At 37.0% G+C, this 18,673-nt stretch overlaps 1 protein-coding gene across 1 annotated transcript in view; it reads left to right on the top strand.

Moving 5' to 3' along the window:
- SDCCAG8 (SHH signaling and ciliogenesis regulator SDCCAG8) overlaps nt 1–18,673 on the top strand; it is a 110,757-nt gene that overhangs the window by 46,656 nt on the left and 45,428 nt on the right. The window contains exons 14-15 of the mRNA XM_082049700.1: nt 12,706–12,833; nt 14,940–15,048. Of these exons, the coding sequence (XP_081905826.1) occupies nt 12,706–12,833; nt 14,940–15,048 (237 nt within the window). The remainder of the gene's footprint in view (nt 1–12,705; nt 12,834–14,939; nt 15,049–18,673) is intronic.

Genomic DNA, 18,673 nt, shown 5'->3' with positions numbered 1-18,673 from the left:
AAGTTGTCATTCACTCTGCTTTACTTGCAATAGAATCTTGTGAAGCTTTTTTTCCCCTTCCCTTTCCCCGAGCAACACTGTGAAAATGTCTCAGTTCTTTGTCCTGCAGCTGTAGAAACTGCAGATATTTCCACAACCAAGAATAAGGTCCTGCTTTGAAGTAGTTGAAGAAAGGGATGGAAGAAAGAATAACCTCTGTTGTTAGCAATTATATGAATATATAGGCTAAAAATCAAAGTGTGGGGGGGATAGATTTCTCCCTTGCCCACAGGTTTTAATAGTGCAGCTGAAATTGTTTATTTGATTATACAGCATGTAGGTAAATTAGCTACTCTGCGTTATTATAGAAGGTAAAATATTTTACCTGCCATGATAAGACCATATGCTGCTTTACAAAGACTGATACTGAATGATTTGAAATAAATCAGCTCTGTTGTCTTCTGGCAGTGCCTTGTAGAAATTTTGAAGATGATAATACTTTGTGTCAGGGTACTACACAATTATCGAAATATCTTCCTATTTAATAATTGAAACATATTTAAGATGATTGTACAAACATGTAAAAACCATTGATGAAGTTTAAAAGGGAAAGAAAGGAAGAAAGAATATAAGTGGAGTAAAGAATAAATCCAAAGTCATGTTAATTTTCAGTATTGGAAGTCTTTAAAAATCACCTTTTTTCATTTTTAAAAACTTTAAACATGGTTGGCAATTTAATTTATTGTCGTACAATACAAACTTCTCAAGGAAAAAGCAATAATACATTTTCAGATATTATTCTTAGATTCATCTAAATTTTTTTCCAGGGCATTTTAACTACAACTGGTCACATCAAATTTCTCTAATGATTTCATTTTTTATACATTGCATCAGGTTGTTGAGGCAGCCAAATAGCTACTGCACGTAGAGTGTGGTTCAGGAGTAGTGACAATGCTTAAAATGCTCTGGAGAGAGCAGTGAATTCAGATGAAACACAGAAAAGACAAACTGCTGTCGAAAACAAACATCTTTATAAGGTCTTTGTTTTGAGCAGTTATTATTCAGTACTAAGAGTAATAAGTTTATCCGTGTGTATCAAATATTTACTTTGATCTCATTCAAATTAGATTTTCTATTTGTGTGACTAATGACAAGAAGATAATGATTTCTTATTTTGAGCCATAAAAATCTTTCAGACGCATGTATTCAAGGCTGCTGGATTTTTTGCTGAATTTGCTACTGGAAAAATGGTTCTGAATTTGTCTTTATTTTTTACTTGTTCCAGGGCTTTTCTCTCAAGTGTATCTGAAAGCTTGTTTTACAGTAAGTAAAATAAAATGTACTTTTTCTATCAGCACTTGGTATTTGTGAACTGAAACAGTTTTAAAAGCCACATTGTGCTTTCAAAAGTGTATTCAAAGTTGTTCATTTTGTGCATTCACGGTGATTGTTGGTTCGTCTTGTTTTTTATTTTTTTCCTTCTGTGAAATTTCCTCCTGAAATTCTTGCCTAGAAAAAAAATTCAACAGAGAACCCGAAGTGTCCTCAACTGTGGACTTTATCAAACTTGACGCTGAAGAGCATCCGCCTGTATGTTGCCATCTCTGGATAAGGCAGCTGGTGAATGGAGGGAGGGAGGAAAATCAGCTGAGCCCAGCAGCTCTGGCTGCCTGGCTGCTCTCCTCAGCCCTTTGCTCTGTGCCCTTGTGCCGGTGCTTGGTCAGAGGGAAGGTGTGAGTCAGGAGATGCCTGTCCCAAGCAGGCAGATGAGCACAGCCGCTGCTGTCGTCGACTTGAGAGGGCTGACCTCCTTCCCCTGCCCGCGCTGGTAGCGGGGAAGGCTTAATAGCATTAGCATGCTGCTCCTGGGTGCCCCTGCGGTCCTGGGGGTTTGAGTATCAAACCACATTTTTGTAGAAATAGGAGCAACTCTTCTTGATTAGCTTCTCCTTGTTGTTCACTTGCCTTCTACAGGGCTGGAATCAAACTGGGGAATAGAAGTTTCTTTGTAGTTAGGTCAGACACCACTGCATATTCTTTTTGTTCCAGAGTTCCTCTTCTATTTCTAGTGCTTTTGTTCACCTGCAGGTAATTTCCTATGGAAGAAGTCATAGCATCAGAAAACATTCCCTTGCTATTCCAGTGACTAATCCCCATATAAGGGATGGAGCTGTTTTAAGTTATTATTCAGCTAAATTTGTGAAGTATTTGTCAATGCAATTTTTATTAGAGTCAAACTCAGACCAAACATAAGTGTAACTGCATTTCTGCTAATGAGATTGGATTACCTCCTGGATTTGCTCCCAGAAAGCTTTACTTAAAATTCATTTTTAGTAAAAGGGTAATAAAATGGGTGATTCGTTATAATTGCATACAAAACTTCAAATATGTATTTTATTTTTTGGTACTGTATTTAATCTTGGTGAAAGATTTTTTTTTTATTTTTTAAAGGCTACCCAAGGTATGCAGTGAAATTGAAAGGTATTTCTTATTTTAGAAGACAGAGACTGTCGAGGAGGTTAGTTAATAATTCAGGAGCTTGTGGTTATCAGAATGTGTTCCTGAAAAGAAATATGGGTACAGGAACTGCTAAAAATATTGTAGCCTGTTGACAATATGAATTTAGTCTCAGCCCTGACAAAGAATCTTTACGATTTGTCTCAACATGGAAGACAATATTTTTACAAAGAGTTGCATATGTGTGTTTTACAAGGCTTGAAAACAGGAAAAAATATTCAGGATATCTTTTTTCCCTTAAACAGTGTTGCATTTGAAACATCAGTACGTAAGCTTAAAACAAACAAACAAACAAAAACCAATACACAAAAAAACCCACAAAAAACCAACAGCAACAAACAAACAAAAAAACACCAAAAAAACCCTGCAGATGAAATAATTTGCAGCGAATGCTGTTGGCCTCTCTAAGGTTTTACTGTAAACTTATTCAGCTGTTCCCATTTTCTCTTTGCATTTTTAGTCAATATCTTTGTTACATGGTGTTAAAATGAGAGTCACAAGCTTTCATTTATTACTGTATTTGTAATATTTTTATTAGCCTTTTCCACTTCTTTGTATAGCTCTGCAAGTCTTTCTCAGATCCTACTAGTCTTTGCAGGAAGGTATAGATATACGTATATGAAGAAAAACAGATGAGTTGTTGGAGTTAGAAAATGGTGATCAAAATCTATTATTTTGCTTCTGTATTATTTCTCCTAGACCCCAAACTGATCTTCACAAATACAGGACTGTAAAGAACTTCATCTTCTGCTGGTTAGCAGAAGTGGATTTAAATCCACACCGACAGTTCATTTGACAATGACCTTGAGGGGCTTTGCTTCTTGAAGAAGAAAGCAGAAGCTTGCGGTAAACAAAGTTCACTTCTGACAGATGGATTGAATGACAGAAAGGTTGCGAGTGCCAGAATAGCCCTGGCAGAGGAGGAAATGTTCAGTGGAATCCAACAGGAGAGGAGGTGTGAACAGGTGCAGGGTTGCTGACGGAAGGGGAACCAGATGGAAGGAGCCAGAGCCAGTTTATTTAAAGGAAAAGGCAGAAAACACTGAAAGGCTGTGCGATCAGTGGCTAAAAGTGTGCATGGAAGAAGGTAAAAATTCACAAAGCAAAACTGCACGGTGGGATATCTAGCACTTAACATAATGGTAGTAATTTGTGAGTTTCGTTTTAAAGTTGCTGTTGAAATACCTTTCTCCCTTTCTCTTGATAGCATAAGGAAGAGAGATTTATAACCTCAAAAAAAAAAAAAAAAAAAGACAAAACACTAAACCCCTCAACTGTTCTACTGCCTGTCCATTATGTCTAATACTAATGTGCAGACAGTTACAATCAGGATAATACAAAAATTATGCCGTGGTTGACCAAACCAATAAAAGGCATATAAGGCTGGATTTTTATTTTCTAACTCACCTGTTCATATCTACCTCCTGTGATATGTGGATAGATAAACATGCATTTTATTGTGGTGTTTCTGTAATATCTAAGCAAATCAACAACAGTCGAGTACAAGATAATGTTAGCACATTATCGTATCTTTCTTGCTTTTGGTCACAAGTTTGTCAGTTTGCTGGAATATGTGGTGTCTTGCTGTAGAGTGGGGGAAAAGTCTAGCTTACTCCTAGATCAGATTCCCTCAAAATCAAATATTGTCTTTCAAATTGTCATCCTGAAGAACGCTTTCTTCTGTCAAATTGTTCTGCTTCTTCCCAAGCTCTTCATGTGAGGCTGGCTCCCTTGGAGGCAGAGAGAACTGTTCCCCACTTCTTCTCAACTTCAGCAATAGCTGGGGAGAGTGAACAGCTTCATAGTACCAGGCCTATGGTAGCGTCACTGCAGGTTGTGTGTCCAAACCTGATGCCTATGAAAATTGTGGGTGGCTGTTCAGCAGTTGTTCATAGTGCAGCTGTGATCTACTGGATCATGTAGCTGTGCTGATCTGATCCGAATCAGTTGTGAGCACACAGTCAGTTTCCTTCTGAATGAGCTAGAGCATGCAATGCAGCGTTTATGCTGACTTTATGCCAGCTGCAGCAGGACAGATGATACCTGATTCAGCATAAAGCTTGCTGGTACGAAGTTAACGTACCAAAAACATTGGGGGTTTTGAATAAATTTAAATTGGCAGAGTGAGTTCATAGCAGATCAGGTATCTGCATCATTTTTTCATTCAGTAGTGGAAGCCTGGTGGTTGGATTTACTGTATTAGCAAGTTGAGCCTTGGAGTACAGAGTTAAAATTGTTTGAAGCTGGTCTAAGTCTATGCTGCTGCTGAAAAGGCAAATCCCTCAAGTGGATGTATGTGGCTCTGTCTGACCACATATTGCCAGGCCCTTGCTTGTGTTGGCACTGAAAGACAGGCACCCGTATGATCAGGTGGTCCAGGGAGTTAATCAGTTAGAAAAAAGAATCATTTGCTCTTGTAGAATAAGTTGCATGAGTGCTAACTATATGAGGTTGAAAAGAGGGACTGCACTTAATACTGGCCATGTCGACTTAGACTGGCCTAAATCTGTCCTAAAGCTGCACCATAAGAGACTGCTGGTGCCAAATTCGAGAATCACCATAAGTCAAAAAAATTACTCCTTTATTTTAAATACAGTGAAAATAATTCAAATATAACTTTATATATGCAGAGTAAATTCCTGTAAAAATCTTCTTTTGTAAGTAAACCTTTCAACATTCAGCCATTTGTAGAAGTGGCTTGTGGAACATAGAGTATTCTAGAGAATGGGGCACTGTACTGTGAACTGCTTTGGACTACATACTAAGACTTTACAAAAACTACTTCTTTTCCTGTTGCATCTTCCCATGCAGCTTGTGTTCTGTACTTAATTGTCTGTTTCTATGAAGACTTACCAGCCAAATAGTTCACAACCTGATGGTAATAACCGCTGCAGGATGAGTGTTTATTTACAAGGTTTTATCTTGCTGGCAGGGCTTAAAGATGTGCCAGAAAAATTAGATTTTTTTGTTCTAAGTCAGTATGTTTGACCTAATATGAGATGTTAGTTACTGTTACAGACACTTTTTTTCCTTTTCTAACAATGGACTAAAGGGCAGATAATAATATTTAGTTGTGACTTAATATACAGAGAAATATCCAGATTGAAAAGTAGTTATTGTCTACATTGAGGAACTCATAGTTTTCTGTATATATATTTTGAAGGCATAACACCAAAAGAATAAAACCTTGTTATAGGCTAAGTGTTTGCAAATTCATTCTTTTATGCTGAATTTAAAATAAGAAATCCAATCCTTTTATTTTGTTAATAGATTTAGCAGATAGAAGTAGAGATGGGATATACCACCAGTTATGTGTATACTCATTAACCAGATTCAAGCTTCTTCATATCATATAACTTTCATAGGAGTAATGTTCCATGTCTCTCAGGTCCTGTGGCCTTGCAACTCTTAATCTTTCTCATGACCATCAATTTCTCCAGCTAGTGGTAATTTTGAAGTAGTTTTCAAGTACAGCAAGTACTCAAAAATAGAGTAGGAATCATTTCCTGAACAGTGATTAGTGTGAATTATCTTCTGATGCCTCAGGTAGGGTGTAATGGGCAAAATGGACATTTTAGATTTAGCGTTTTATTGTTTCTGTAGACCTCCTAGTAGTACATAAAGTGCAAATATATATATATACAAGTTATAAGGTGGTTCCAATCGTATAGCTGCATTCTAAATAGATAAAGCAGTAAAAAAAATTCAGCAGGAACAAGAAAGTTATATGCACTAATTTCTGTTCCAGTAAAATTGAAATTCTCAGAGAAAACCAGAATGTAGTGTAACAAATCAGCATTGTTTGAATTCTGGAAGTGGGGATACAGTTGGGTAATTATTTGAGTTGTGGGGAAATAGTTTTAAGCTAATTTGCCAAATAATTGTAGTTAGTCTCTTAATAAAGTTGGAAATGTGGACAGAGCTCACACTTTCTGTGTATTCTCCCCCGAAAGCATTTGTTGTATTTTGAAGTGTTTTTTGTGAAGCACTTGTAGCCTGGCAGAGCTGTCTTTTCCAGTCTTTTATCTCAGGTAGGGTAGTAAAAAGTTTTGGTTGGTTGGTTCACTAACATACTTTAAAGATATTTCTACTTCAAAGTTATTTCTGTAGCATCTTCTAGCCTTCCAGATCCATATTTAAAGAGCTGAATCAATTTGAATGCTTCATTTTTTTACCACTTTTAAACCCTAGACCTTTACATAACTTTTTGAATTGCTTGTAGTAGATTCAGCTTCACGTGGTTATGAGAAGATAACTCTGAAATGTCATTATTTTAGGAAACTCTGTGGATCGTGCAACTAGTGTTGCACCTTACACTGTAAAAACAAAAATTAAGGTTTGTTTAGGTTTGGGTGGTTTTTTAGCCTCAGTTCTCACAAATAGGTCCACACGCATCCTTAACAATGACACAGTTCTCCAATTCTACCAATTGAATCATTATAATAATTAAGTGTCTGCAAAATTTGACGAAGCAAATGTAGATTGTGCTGAAGCTCACCAAACACAGTGTGCTGGCTGGGGCAGTTTCCAGAAACTTGAGCTTTCTGCTGAGAAGACCTGGCAGTCAGCTCCAGAATTAGCATCCACTCAGCTCCCAAAAACAGACAGAAAGGGCAACTCAGTGGGTAATTCCTATGATGGTATACAAGAAGGGCAATTTTTCAGCTCCTTGGAGAGGTTTAAAGAAACTGCCTGATCAGGATGCTTTTAAAAGTTCAGTTATTTCAACATAATTCTTGCACAAGCATACATGTGTGCATTTTTTTTTTTTTGACATTTATTTTGTGCCTCTCCTTCTACCCTGCAAAAGCACCAAGAGCTGTAAAACCCAGCCAGTCCAAACTTGCTGTGGGGGATTTACACATGCACTGAAATTTAGAGTGTTTTATAAAACTGTCCAGCTGTGTCATAGCAACCCTACGTATTAACAAGGACCTATTAGAGAAAAATACATAGGTCTTTCAAAGGAAGATAACCTGAACAATGAATGCTAAGCAAAAAGTTCCTAGGACCTGACTTATCCTATGCTTCCCCTTACAGAATAGGGTATTGTGATGTCTTGTTTCAGCTTTTTTGCGTGTTGCTGTGGGTATTTTTTTTTTTCTCCTGTGGCCTGAGAGAAGAGGAAGAATATACTCTGATTTGCCATTCATCCCTTGACACTTGTAGCTGAAATAATAATGTGAAATAACCGGTGAGAAGATGGTTCATAAAGCTGTTTCTAATGGACAGTCCACTAGACCTGTATTGTGGAAGAATTGCAAAGTTGACTGCATAAAACATTGCTGGGCCTTTGTACCAAAGCTATTGGCTAAAATCTTTAGAGTTCCTAATACGCATAGGCTTTCCAGTCCTATTCTCAAAAGTGTTGTAATTGACTTGAGTGCTTGCGGGCCAGATTTTGTTAAAGATACTGGGAATTAAGTGGTTCTCAAAACTGTTTTTCCATTTAGCATATAGAAGCTTGTGCTACACATTTGTTTTCAAAAGTGCTTGGAGACAAAGCGCATTTCCTCTGGCGGAGCTGTGGGAGCGCTCAGCTGGGTGCTTTCCCTCTCCTGACAGCGTTTGTTGCGCAGTAGTTCACAGTGCTGGCCCACTTGGCTACCTGTTGTCTGGGAAAAGGTCTTGGCTACCTGTTGTCTGGGAAAAGTGCTCAGCCACTCGGGCAGGAGGCAAAAGCGTCAGTGTTGGACTCTGCTTGCTGTCTTGCTGCCCCAGCGTGGGTGGTGGTGCTGAGTTCCAGGACCAGTGGTTATTTAGACCAGCAGTCTTGTTACTTCAGATACCTCAAACATTTGGAGCACTAAATGCCTTAGTAATTGAAGTCCAGTTTAAAGTAAGTGTATATGAAAGCCTAAAATATTTTATAATTACCTTTTTAACTACAGTTAATAAGAAATGAAGATGTTGAAAATAAGGTTAGGATAACTTCTTGTGTGCTACTGAACTGAGATAATTGTCAGAGTATTTTAATTTGTTCAATTAAGTTCATAGTCCTTGCTAATGGATCCATTAGCTTTTTACAAAATGCCACATGTTGATCTCATGGAAAAATCAAATAGTCAATATAGGAAGCATGGCTGTTTCACATCATAGTGGCTTTGTCAGAAGGCTTACTGGCAGCCTCCAGTCAGAGGCCTAACTCTACAGTAAGACTCATCCTGTGCTTTTTTCATTTTGTAATTTTACTCTTAGCAAAGCAAAAAGAATTGCAGAAATACTGTTGAACTGCATTGCGAAATTCAAAATTTTATCAAAGTTCTGGTTTTTTATGGTAAAAAAATCAATAAGCTATTATTTATGTCAACTATGACTTTTACATTGCTAGTCTTTACATACTTGTTTTTCTTTACTGTGAAGCCATTTGGCAGAGATCAGTCTTCTATTGAAAATGAATCTGTGATCCAGTTTTTGTTAGTGGTGGGAAGTGTTTTGGGGGGGTTATGGGGTTTTTTTTGGTCTTTTTAAATTTTGTTGTGGTTTGTTTTGGTTTTGTTTTCTTTTGTTTGTTGGTTTGTTAAGGCTCTTTGTTAACTTTTGTTTGGCTGTTTTTTTATTTTTAATTAAATTTGGTGGCTCAAATTCAGCCAGCATACTTTTATATCCTCCTTGAGGTCAATGTGAATTTTTCACTTCATTTTCAGCAAGGACTTTAAGGTTTGCAAGTGATAGCAATTTTGTTCTTCTTCCTGTGTTATAAGCTACAGTTTACTGTGCCTTTTGTTTGTCAAGAATATTTAGAAAGCATTGCTTTCAGGCACTGCAAACCGATGTCCAGTTCATGGAGATATGAAAATAAGTTAACTAGTAGGCAGCTCTAAGGCTCAAAAAAAAAATTGGTGTTTAGAACTAAAATCACCATGGAAAACATGCACTTCAGAACAGAGTTCAAGTAGAAAGCAGTAAGATGAGAGGAAAGAGACTCAAGTTGCACTACAGGAGGTTTAGATTGGATATTAGGAAAAAAATTATTCACAGAAAGGTTTGTCAGGCACTGGAACAGGCTGCCCAGGGAAGTGGTGGAGTCACCATCCCTGGAGGTGTTTAAAATAAGCATAGATGGGGATCTTGGGGACATGGTTTAGAGTTGGACTTGACAGTGTTAGGTTAACGGTTGGACCCAATGATCTTATACGTCTTTTCAACCAAAATGATTCTTACGAGAGCTTGAGCTTGCTTCCATGTGAATGAGTCTTTGGTTGCTTCTGACTTCACAGCACAAAAATGAAAAGTCACCATGAGTTCAATGCTTCTGTTTAGCAAAATTGATCAATGTTATTACCAAATCCAGAGTTACTGTCAGAGAGGCATTTATGTAGTGTTTTACAATGGGGGCTATGTGAAAAAACTATAGTTTTTGCTAGTGTCTCCAGTTTTGATTCAGTGTTTGCATTCTGGTAGAGAACAGGTGTCTGCGCTTTAACCATTCTGTCCCCTTGTTTTGATACCTATAGATGATGCTTTAAAAAGTTCTGGTACAATTAATCTTTAGCTGTCATTTCTGATTCAGGTCTTACCTGCGCATCAAAATTAGGCTGTTATTGATTTGTCTCTCTGCTTTCTTTTAGTCAAGAAATTCTGAAGTTTTTGGAGGAGGAAACTTCTGATATCTTCACATTAATACTGGAGGGGTACAACTGTTTCCTTCTGTCTACAGTCCAGAGCTTTTCTTTTTCTTAAATCTAACTTCTCTTCTTTCACAATTCAGAGTAATTGCAAATAAGCAGCTATTCTCAAACTTTCTGAAACTCCTGCAGTATTTTCTGGTTGTAGCAAGAATGTTACCAATAGTTCCTGAAATCTCTTGGACATGTTATATCCATAGTTTGGAGTTGTTTGCGGTTTTGTTTGTGGGGTTTTTTGTTTTTGTTTGGGGTGGCTTTTTTTTGTAATTTTTCCCCTCTTTATATATGTAAAATGTGTTAGGGAAATTTTCTGCAGGAGGGCAGAGAGATAGAACTTGGAGCAGGGAAGGTGTCAACTCAAGGTGTGGTTGAAAGACCTGCCACTCAGTTTAGGCAACTTTGGCTCCAGGAAGCATTTTCATTCCTTGGCATCTCTAGGCACCTATGATATTGCTTCATGTGGCACTGGATATGTCTCAATCCGAAAATTTTCTAGGTGATAAGACTGAGATGAGTCAGCTAACCTTCTATGTAAGACTCACCTGTGTTTTCCTAGTTTAATAGTTGAGCTTTTATCCACTGTATGAACTTATTTATTTCACCCACCCTATATATGCTTTAGCCACCGGGAGCTCACCATGTATCTGTGGTGTTTGAGCTTCTGTTTGCTTTGTACAGTAAGTAGCACAGGTAAGTGGCTTTTTTTGATGTGTTACCTTATCAAGAGAATGTTCCTGGTGGCAGTAGATTCTCCATTTATTTTGAACTTGCCACTTAGCACCCACCTGTGCACAACCATCTCACATGAGACACCGTTAATATAAAATACTGTGCTACTGCCACTTCCTTTAGCTGAAAACGTCTGGGGGATGTGGTAGGTGCTGGAGCATTTTTTTGAGCAGTCCAGTGCTCAAGACAACTGTCTGAAGGTAAAAATATGTTTGGGAGGGGGGAAGAGATTTAACTAGACCGATTCCCAGCAAATATGGAGAGATTTTTCATAGTAATGCTTTCCGTATTTGGAGCTTACTTTTAGGAGTGATGCTTGCATCACTCCTTAGGATAGCCCCAGTATGGTTACAAAGTGATTCTGAGAATAATGTGATAAAGTGTAGTTCAATGTATGAAATTTCCTTGAAAAACATTCTTTGTTTCCTTAACACTGTAATATTCTTGCTATCTAAATGTGTTCTCTGTGTCAAATCATTTTCATTCTTACCTCCAAAAAAACTGCCTGTGATTTCAAAGGGAGTTTTGCCTAAGGTAGGGCTTGGAACATCAGGACCAGGAATTACTGTAATGTGACCCACCATTTGTATTGCTTTGGGGTAAATTTAAGAGAGAAGATTTAACATTGTGTGTGTCATGCTGAGATATTGCAATATCTCGGATGGATTATTAGGCACCAATCCAAAGGTTAAGTGCAGCAACCACATGAGATGTGGCTTTATCCTTACATGATCTATGCCCGTGTTCTGCTTTGTAGTCCCCTGAAATAGGTGTTATCCCTAGAATAAAACAACACATTTATAAGACTTATTGAAACCTATCCCAGGCCATTAAATGTAGTTTCAGCAGAAAAGTGTGTGCATATATGTAATTTGAAATCTGGGAATCAATCCTTGTATGTGTGAACTCACTGAAATTTTGAATCTGGATTCTAGTGAGCATCAGATAAATATTCACGACCTTTGGGAGAGTCTGTATACGAATTTGCAGTTTAGAACCTTTTCTAATTTATATGCATATCTCTCTTTTTTTGGTTTTTATTTTCCATGCTGTTTTTGCTTGGCTTGCATTAAATAAAATGCTTCAATGGAGTGTGGTAGTCTAGCATTTGTTTTGCCTCAGGAGTTGATTGCCCCATCTTGCATATCTGGTCAAGTAAATTGCTCTCTTGCCTGCGTACCTCGATGGCAGTGCTGGGCTCCAGACCTTCCCATCCAACCCCCCAGTGAGCAGAACCACACAGGGCTGGGCCTGTGTAGTGCTAACAGGCTCCTCTATTGTAACGGATGCATTCATCTCCTATTTACATAAATTAATAGTTTAAACTTGTTTGGTTGCTTAAGAAAACCCATTAAGCTTTCAGAGTAGTTGTGTTCTGAGCACTGTGACGATCGCTCCCATTGACTTATCTCCTGCTGGTTCACTGGGAACCAGTCCATCTCAGGGTCAGGTCCCTAGGCTTCCTTGCAGAATTAAATAAATAGCTTTTAAAACAAAATGCAAATACTCTGTTTCGTGCAAAGTGGATGTTGGGGAGCTTCCTTATGAAAAAAGAAGTCGCATTTAAATTTTTTTTTTTTTTTTTGGTCTGAAAGGCTGTTTTTTGCTCAGGAAATCAATTGTATTTTTTTTAGCCATTTTCTACTACTCACTGGAGAATGTTTGACATTGTTAGAGGAAGGTCAGTTTCTATAACCTGAAGTGGGAGGGGAATGTTTAATGTGAAAAGCTTGGCTAGATTTTTTGGTGGTTGTTATTGTTAGTAATTGAATGCTCTGCTCTGCCTTTTTAATTTATCATCTTCTGAATACGATTTTTATTTTTCTTTATTTCCTGTGGGTTTTATTTATAGATTGGAGAAAGAGAGCATTCAGCACAGCATTAGCAACGAAGCAAAGGCCCGAGCCCTTCAGGCCCAGCAAAGAGAGCAGGAGCTGACACAGAAGATGCAGCAAATGGAGGCCCAGCATGAGAAAACTGGTAGGTGGTAGGGAAAGATTAGAGCCTGGGCACTCACTCACAAGCCAGGCCCACGCCTTACTGTGAAATGACATCAGGAACACCTGTAACCTTTGGCTGGCCGAAGGGAGCAGATGCTAACTACACCGGAGATTCCGAATTACATATTAGTTAGCGTTTAAAAGAGAAAATGGAAAGTATTGCCCACTGTCTGTTGATTTCAGAGTGCTGCTCTCACATCTGTTGCACCATCTGGATTATGAGTTTATTTACCTGTGTTCAAGAAACGTAAAGCTGAGAGAGACCACAACAAAGTAGAAAAACAAAGGGCTTGTTTTTGGCTGGATTTTCAGGCACACATGTTATATAAAGAAAATAGCATCAGAAGCTCTGCGGGAAATGCTCTGAGCTTACAGTTAAAGTCTCCTGAATAGCATTGAACAGTTCCCACAGTACACACATTATAGCTACTCTAAAAGCTTAATGAGTTTGCTTCGGCATCCAAACTGGAGAAAAGCTTTAGCCATTAATCGGTTCTTAATTCACTGTCGCAGCTGGATGTAATTCACTGGCTCCAAATTGATATGTTCCTTTATTTAATCTTTGCAGCCTCAAACATTTTTTGCATTACCATGTCCCCCCCCACCCCTCAATCTAGAAGAAAGATGTTTAATCCCTTGCATACTCCAGGTTCTCGTAATAGGAGACTTCATTGCATTGACTGAGCTGATCAATAACTTCCAACCCTTAATCTGGAAGTAACATGGGTTTTCCAAACAAACAAAAAAAGCCTTTTGTTATTGTGAAGTATTACACCAACATTAATATAGGTGCATATTATAAGCAAAAAAGAATTTTTGAGACAAAAATCTCTAAATCCTTAGCATGGAAAGGAGGAGGAGCTTCAGCTCTTATGGGACATGGTATATTAAAATGCTTAATAAAATAGCATTTTTACGCACCTGTCCTGTAATACCTTTAGAAAAATGATGTAATATTAATTAATCCTAAGCAATGTCAGATAATATCTGAGGTAGCAGACACATTTGCATCTGCCATCTGATTTTCTGCCTTTTTTGCAGCATTATAACAGTACTAGAGGACCTTTCTCTGTGTTCAGGGAATGCAAGCAGCTACATTATGGCTGCTGTCTACACACTAGGAAAATAAAAGAAGCTCTCAGAATCATTTTTCCCTACTCTAGCCAGCACATCTGCATATGACCAAGCGTAGTTTTGCACAAGAGATGTGTCATTTACCCTCCTGGTGCATAAACTGTCCCAGTATACAAAAATGAAACAACATTATGGCTGAGTTTGTTTTTATAGATCTCTAGTAGGATTAGAAGGAGTTGAAAATTATACTCATTTTGTGTGTGCATAAAGAAACCCTTGTGTATTATTACCCTGCACACATACAAAGCATTTGAGTAATAGTGTTAGCTCTTTCTCTGATTTTAAAAGCAGAAATCAAGAAAAGTAATTTTGCAGTAGCTTCCCTTTGAAAGAATAAAGATGCTTGATTTCTAGGTCATGAGTTTTGGTGCAGCTCAAACTGGTAATAACCATTTTATAAATTAATTTTCAGTTTCAATGCAGCTGTCACTGGACAATAAGTCTATATCTTCTCATTAAAGTAAAAATCTATATATTAATTATAGTAAGTGCAAGACCTGGTAAATAAAACAACTATTTTTTGAAGGAGAGAATGAAATGAGTCTACAGTGTGAGTATTTGGGTTGCCAGTGAAGCCTCTGCACCAGTTGAGCAAGCAAAAGGCTGCTGAGGCATGGCTTGCCAATTTTATTTCTCCCGAAATGTCAATGAACTTGCAGCTAAAAAACAAACCCCCCAGATTAGATATGTAGTTGTTATGGTGATTCTTCTCATACAAGACCTGATTCAGTGGCAACGTCTCTTGAACAATTTAGATACTTTATTCTGACATAGAGCCTTTATTTGGTGAATTATGAGGTCATAATTCCATATCCAAATAGCTGAAGTTTCAAAAACATACCGAAGTGAGAAGGATCTAGAGGACAGAAATTAAGAATATAAAAAATGGTTTCTAAATTATCTGTAAATTTATATTAATTGTAACATAAATTTCTAATTTCATAAATTCTAGTAAATGAACTAGATTCATTGCTGACCTCCCAGAATACATTCATAGCAAAATTAAAGGAAGAATGTTGTCTGTTGGCAAGGAAGCTGGAACAAATGTCAGAAAAATACAGGTTAGTAACATTTTTCTCACTCTGTCCCTTCTATGATTAGGACATGCTTCCTTATTTTATTTTTTAATATTCATTGTTATTCATCTTGTCCCAGATATTACACATCATCTCAGTGTAATGTATGCCACCTAAGAAATATGGATGAATTTTTATCCAGGGTAATTCTAATTTTCTGCTTTTCAAATTGTGTTTCTGGCTATTACTTCAAATTTCTAAGACAATTCCAATGTAAAAATTGTGTACTGTTTTCTTCCCGATCCTCATATTTTTAATATAAAGAGTGGGAAATTGTTAACAGAGCTACAATTCCAGTTTATCTGAAATTATATGAAAAATACTAAATATTTAAAGTTCTCAAAACTGTAATCTGTTGGTTTAATTATTTACTTAAAGCTCCATTCACAATATTACACACTGAATAATTATCTCTGAAATAATTGTTGTCAAAATTGCTTCTCATTGAAGCTCTGATTCTGCACCACTTGTTATGTGGTGCTCTTGTTAAAATCAGTAGCAGGTCTAAATACAAAACCACTAAAAATTCAGCAATAGAACAAAACCTGGAAGCAATAAGTGATTTAGGTAAATACAAAAGTATGACGGTATCTATTTAAAATTTTTATTGGACAGGACTATCTTAAAAAAAAAAAAGTAGTTCTGTACCAGTAAATAACTTGATTTTACATTTTTAAGTTTGAAAATAGTTGCTGTTGAAACTTTTTGCAGGGTTCATATTTAGAGGAGTAAAGAAGATTTAATTGCTGAGTTGGCATTCTGCAACTTCTATGTATTCCATGCAAAGTGAATTTGATAATTAAGGGTAGGATTCATCTCCTATGGCTTATGTGAAGTAAGGAAAACACTAGCAAAGAAAAAATCGGTTTTCAAGATAGGATTCTTCTGCTGGGTGGATTTAATAATTGCGTTGAGGTAACATGACTGGCAACACTCACTCATGGAGAGAGCTCGTTTATCTCAGTATCCTGTTTCAAGGAATGGTCAAAGTGGAATGATATAAGTAGATGATAAACATATATATATATATATATATATATATATATATATATATATATATATATAATATATGATGCTTCCCACAGGTACTGCCTTCACTGCCCATCCTACTTTCCCCTGAATATAAAGCATTGACTAGCTGTTAAGTGGCTGAGATTGGGACATGAATCCCATCCAGAGTTTTGGGGGAAGAAGTGAGAAACTTGAGGAAATGCAAGCAATCTTCCCTTGCAAATGTTGTGATAGGTGCTTGAGAGAGAAGCAAACACAATTTTGCTTCTGAAAAAGCAGAGCTCCTCTGCTAAAGTAATACAAAATCTAAGTAGATTCAAATCATATTATTATTCCAGCAATAAAAATTCACACAGACTTTGTTGCTAGAGCTCACAGTCACAGACTAGTAACTGTAAAAGGATGAAGGAAAGACAGAAAACATACTGTGAAAACACATTATTCTCTGAAAATAAATACCAGAGATTGCCAAGTGTTTCTCCACCTAGCAGCATTAGCTGACTATGTCAAGAACCCAAAAAGAGGAAAAAGAGCCCCTTGGATCTCCAGAAAGGGGTATGTTTTACACAAAAAAAAACAAATATGGAGGAAGGTATGAAAGCAGTTCTGAGAAGTGGCCCTAAAATAGCCTGAGCTTGCCTTTGCTGGAGTGGGAGCTGCTGTAGTCAGTAACAGGAATGGAGAAATAAGTGAGAACAAAGAAAGCATATGAAAATGAGAACAGAAGGCTGGAACTGGAGACAGTGGAAAATGGTAAACTAATAGATGGCTTCAAAAAGTGATGTGATCAGGAGATCAGATGCAGAAAATTATTTTGGCAAACTTTTAAATGTGTGATCAGTCTATGTCTTTCAGTAACATCTTTCCAAAAGCCAATCTTCATGCTCATTGTCACTGGGTATGGTGTAAAACCAGTTCTGGGACAGAATGCTGGAGCTTAGTCTTCTGAAAAGAAAAAATCATTTTTGTAATATTTTATAACTTGGTTCTCATATACATTAATGAAAGCAGATCATGAAGCAGCATTGTGCACTATTTGCATGGAAAATTTCCTTTTTTTTTTTCCCCATGTTTTTTGCCTTTATCATACACATCTGGGTTCAAAATTCAGTTTATTTTCTTGCTATACTTCTAGAATCCTGTGCCTTAGTTGCAGTGGGGTTAAGAAATAACCGTACACTAGCAGTACCATTATACAAGTGGTAAAGCACTCCAGCTTTTTTAATAACAGCTGCAAGAGTAAGTTTACATAACATTTTGGGGGTTTGTTAAGAAGTAAAGTAATAAGAGGCATTTCAGATTTATCTGACAACTACATATTTGCACAATTTCAGGGGCACACCTCTGAATTTCACATACATTTTTATATTTAATAGAGGTTTTCTGAGAAATCTAAACCTAAGTTTTCTTGTTTCTATGTAAGCTGGAACTATTTTTGTGAGCTAGCCCCACTGGGTTAGAAAAGCTTCAGAAAGACAATGTCAGATGAATTACAAACCCCTCAAGCTGTGCAGAACGAAGATAGTGTCTGTGAAGGTTTTTGTATGCACAGGCATGTTTAAAAATATAGTCCTTTGTTGATTTCTTCTCTGTGATTTTGTTCTTTTTTTTTCGCTGATTGTCACAGTCTGAGATTCTAGGTTGTAGATTAATGCTTAACACTACCCACTGTGTATTTGTGATTTGCGTTTTGTAATTAAGGGGAACAATGGGAGTCCATTGGGTCTCGTTATATATAATGGTTGGTTTAATTTGTTTCACTTCTATCTTGTTAATTGTAAATTGATCATTAAGATTTGAATTCTAATCTGTCACCAGGGTTGTGAGTATTGAAGCTAGAGCAATGATCCTGGTTTTAATCACTGATGATGAGAAACAAATTTTATAATTTTGGTACATATTGCAGTTCATATATTTTAACACTGTATTTTATGATGTTATAAATATTGTTAAATGACTTTTAGAGTAGTTTTACTGTTTGGACTATAATGTATAAATTATATTACTGGTTTGGCAACAGTAGGCATCCAACTGTGTGAGTTTAATTGAAGTAAAGAACACACACCCGACTGAACTAGTTTTCTGCATGTTTGGTTGACTGCAGTCGTTGCGCTCAATACCAGGGGTGAAATGTTTGTTGAAGGCAGCCGTACAAAGATGTGAAACAGTCTGACTGAAGGATCAGTCATTAAAATTATATGCAACAATTTTGTGTCAGCAGAAAATATTTTAGAGCATGTATTTAGTTGCTGTACAATTTTAAGAGCAGGAAAAGACAATGCCTAAAAAGCACTGCAATGCAAAAGGTAGTTCAGAGGAGTAATGGCCGCATTGCCACCTTAGTGTTCAAAAATCAGCTCATCTTAAAAATATCCTAGGACTGACTCTGAATTGTGGCTATTTAACATTTGCTGGTTCTTTGCCTCCAGTATTTGAATGTTTTGAAGGAACCTTTTTTTTTTTTTTTCCAAGACTGTTCCAGCAAGGGTAGTAGAAAAACCTTGAATTTGGTTTTAAATAGCAGTTGAAGCTTTCTTGGTAGCTGAATGGATCCAGAAGTATAGACTGTTGTTGTTGCTGTCCTCCCCTCAGTCATCAT

The sequence above is a fragment of the Streptopelia decaocto genome (genome assembly GCF_964273445.1).
Source record: "Streptopelia decaocto genome assembly, chromosome: 3".
NCBI classification, from domain to species: Eukaryota; Metazoa; Chordata; class Aves; order Columbiformes; family Columbidae; genus Streptopelia; species Streptopelia decaocto.
The sequence above is the reverse complement of the archived record's forward strand: the minus strand, read 5'-3'. Positions and strand labels throughout refer to the sequence as shown.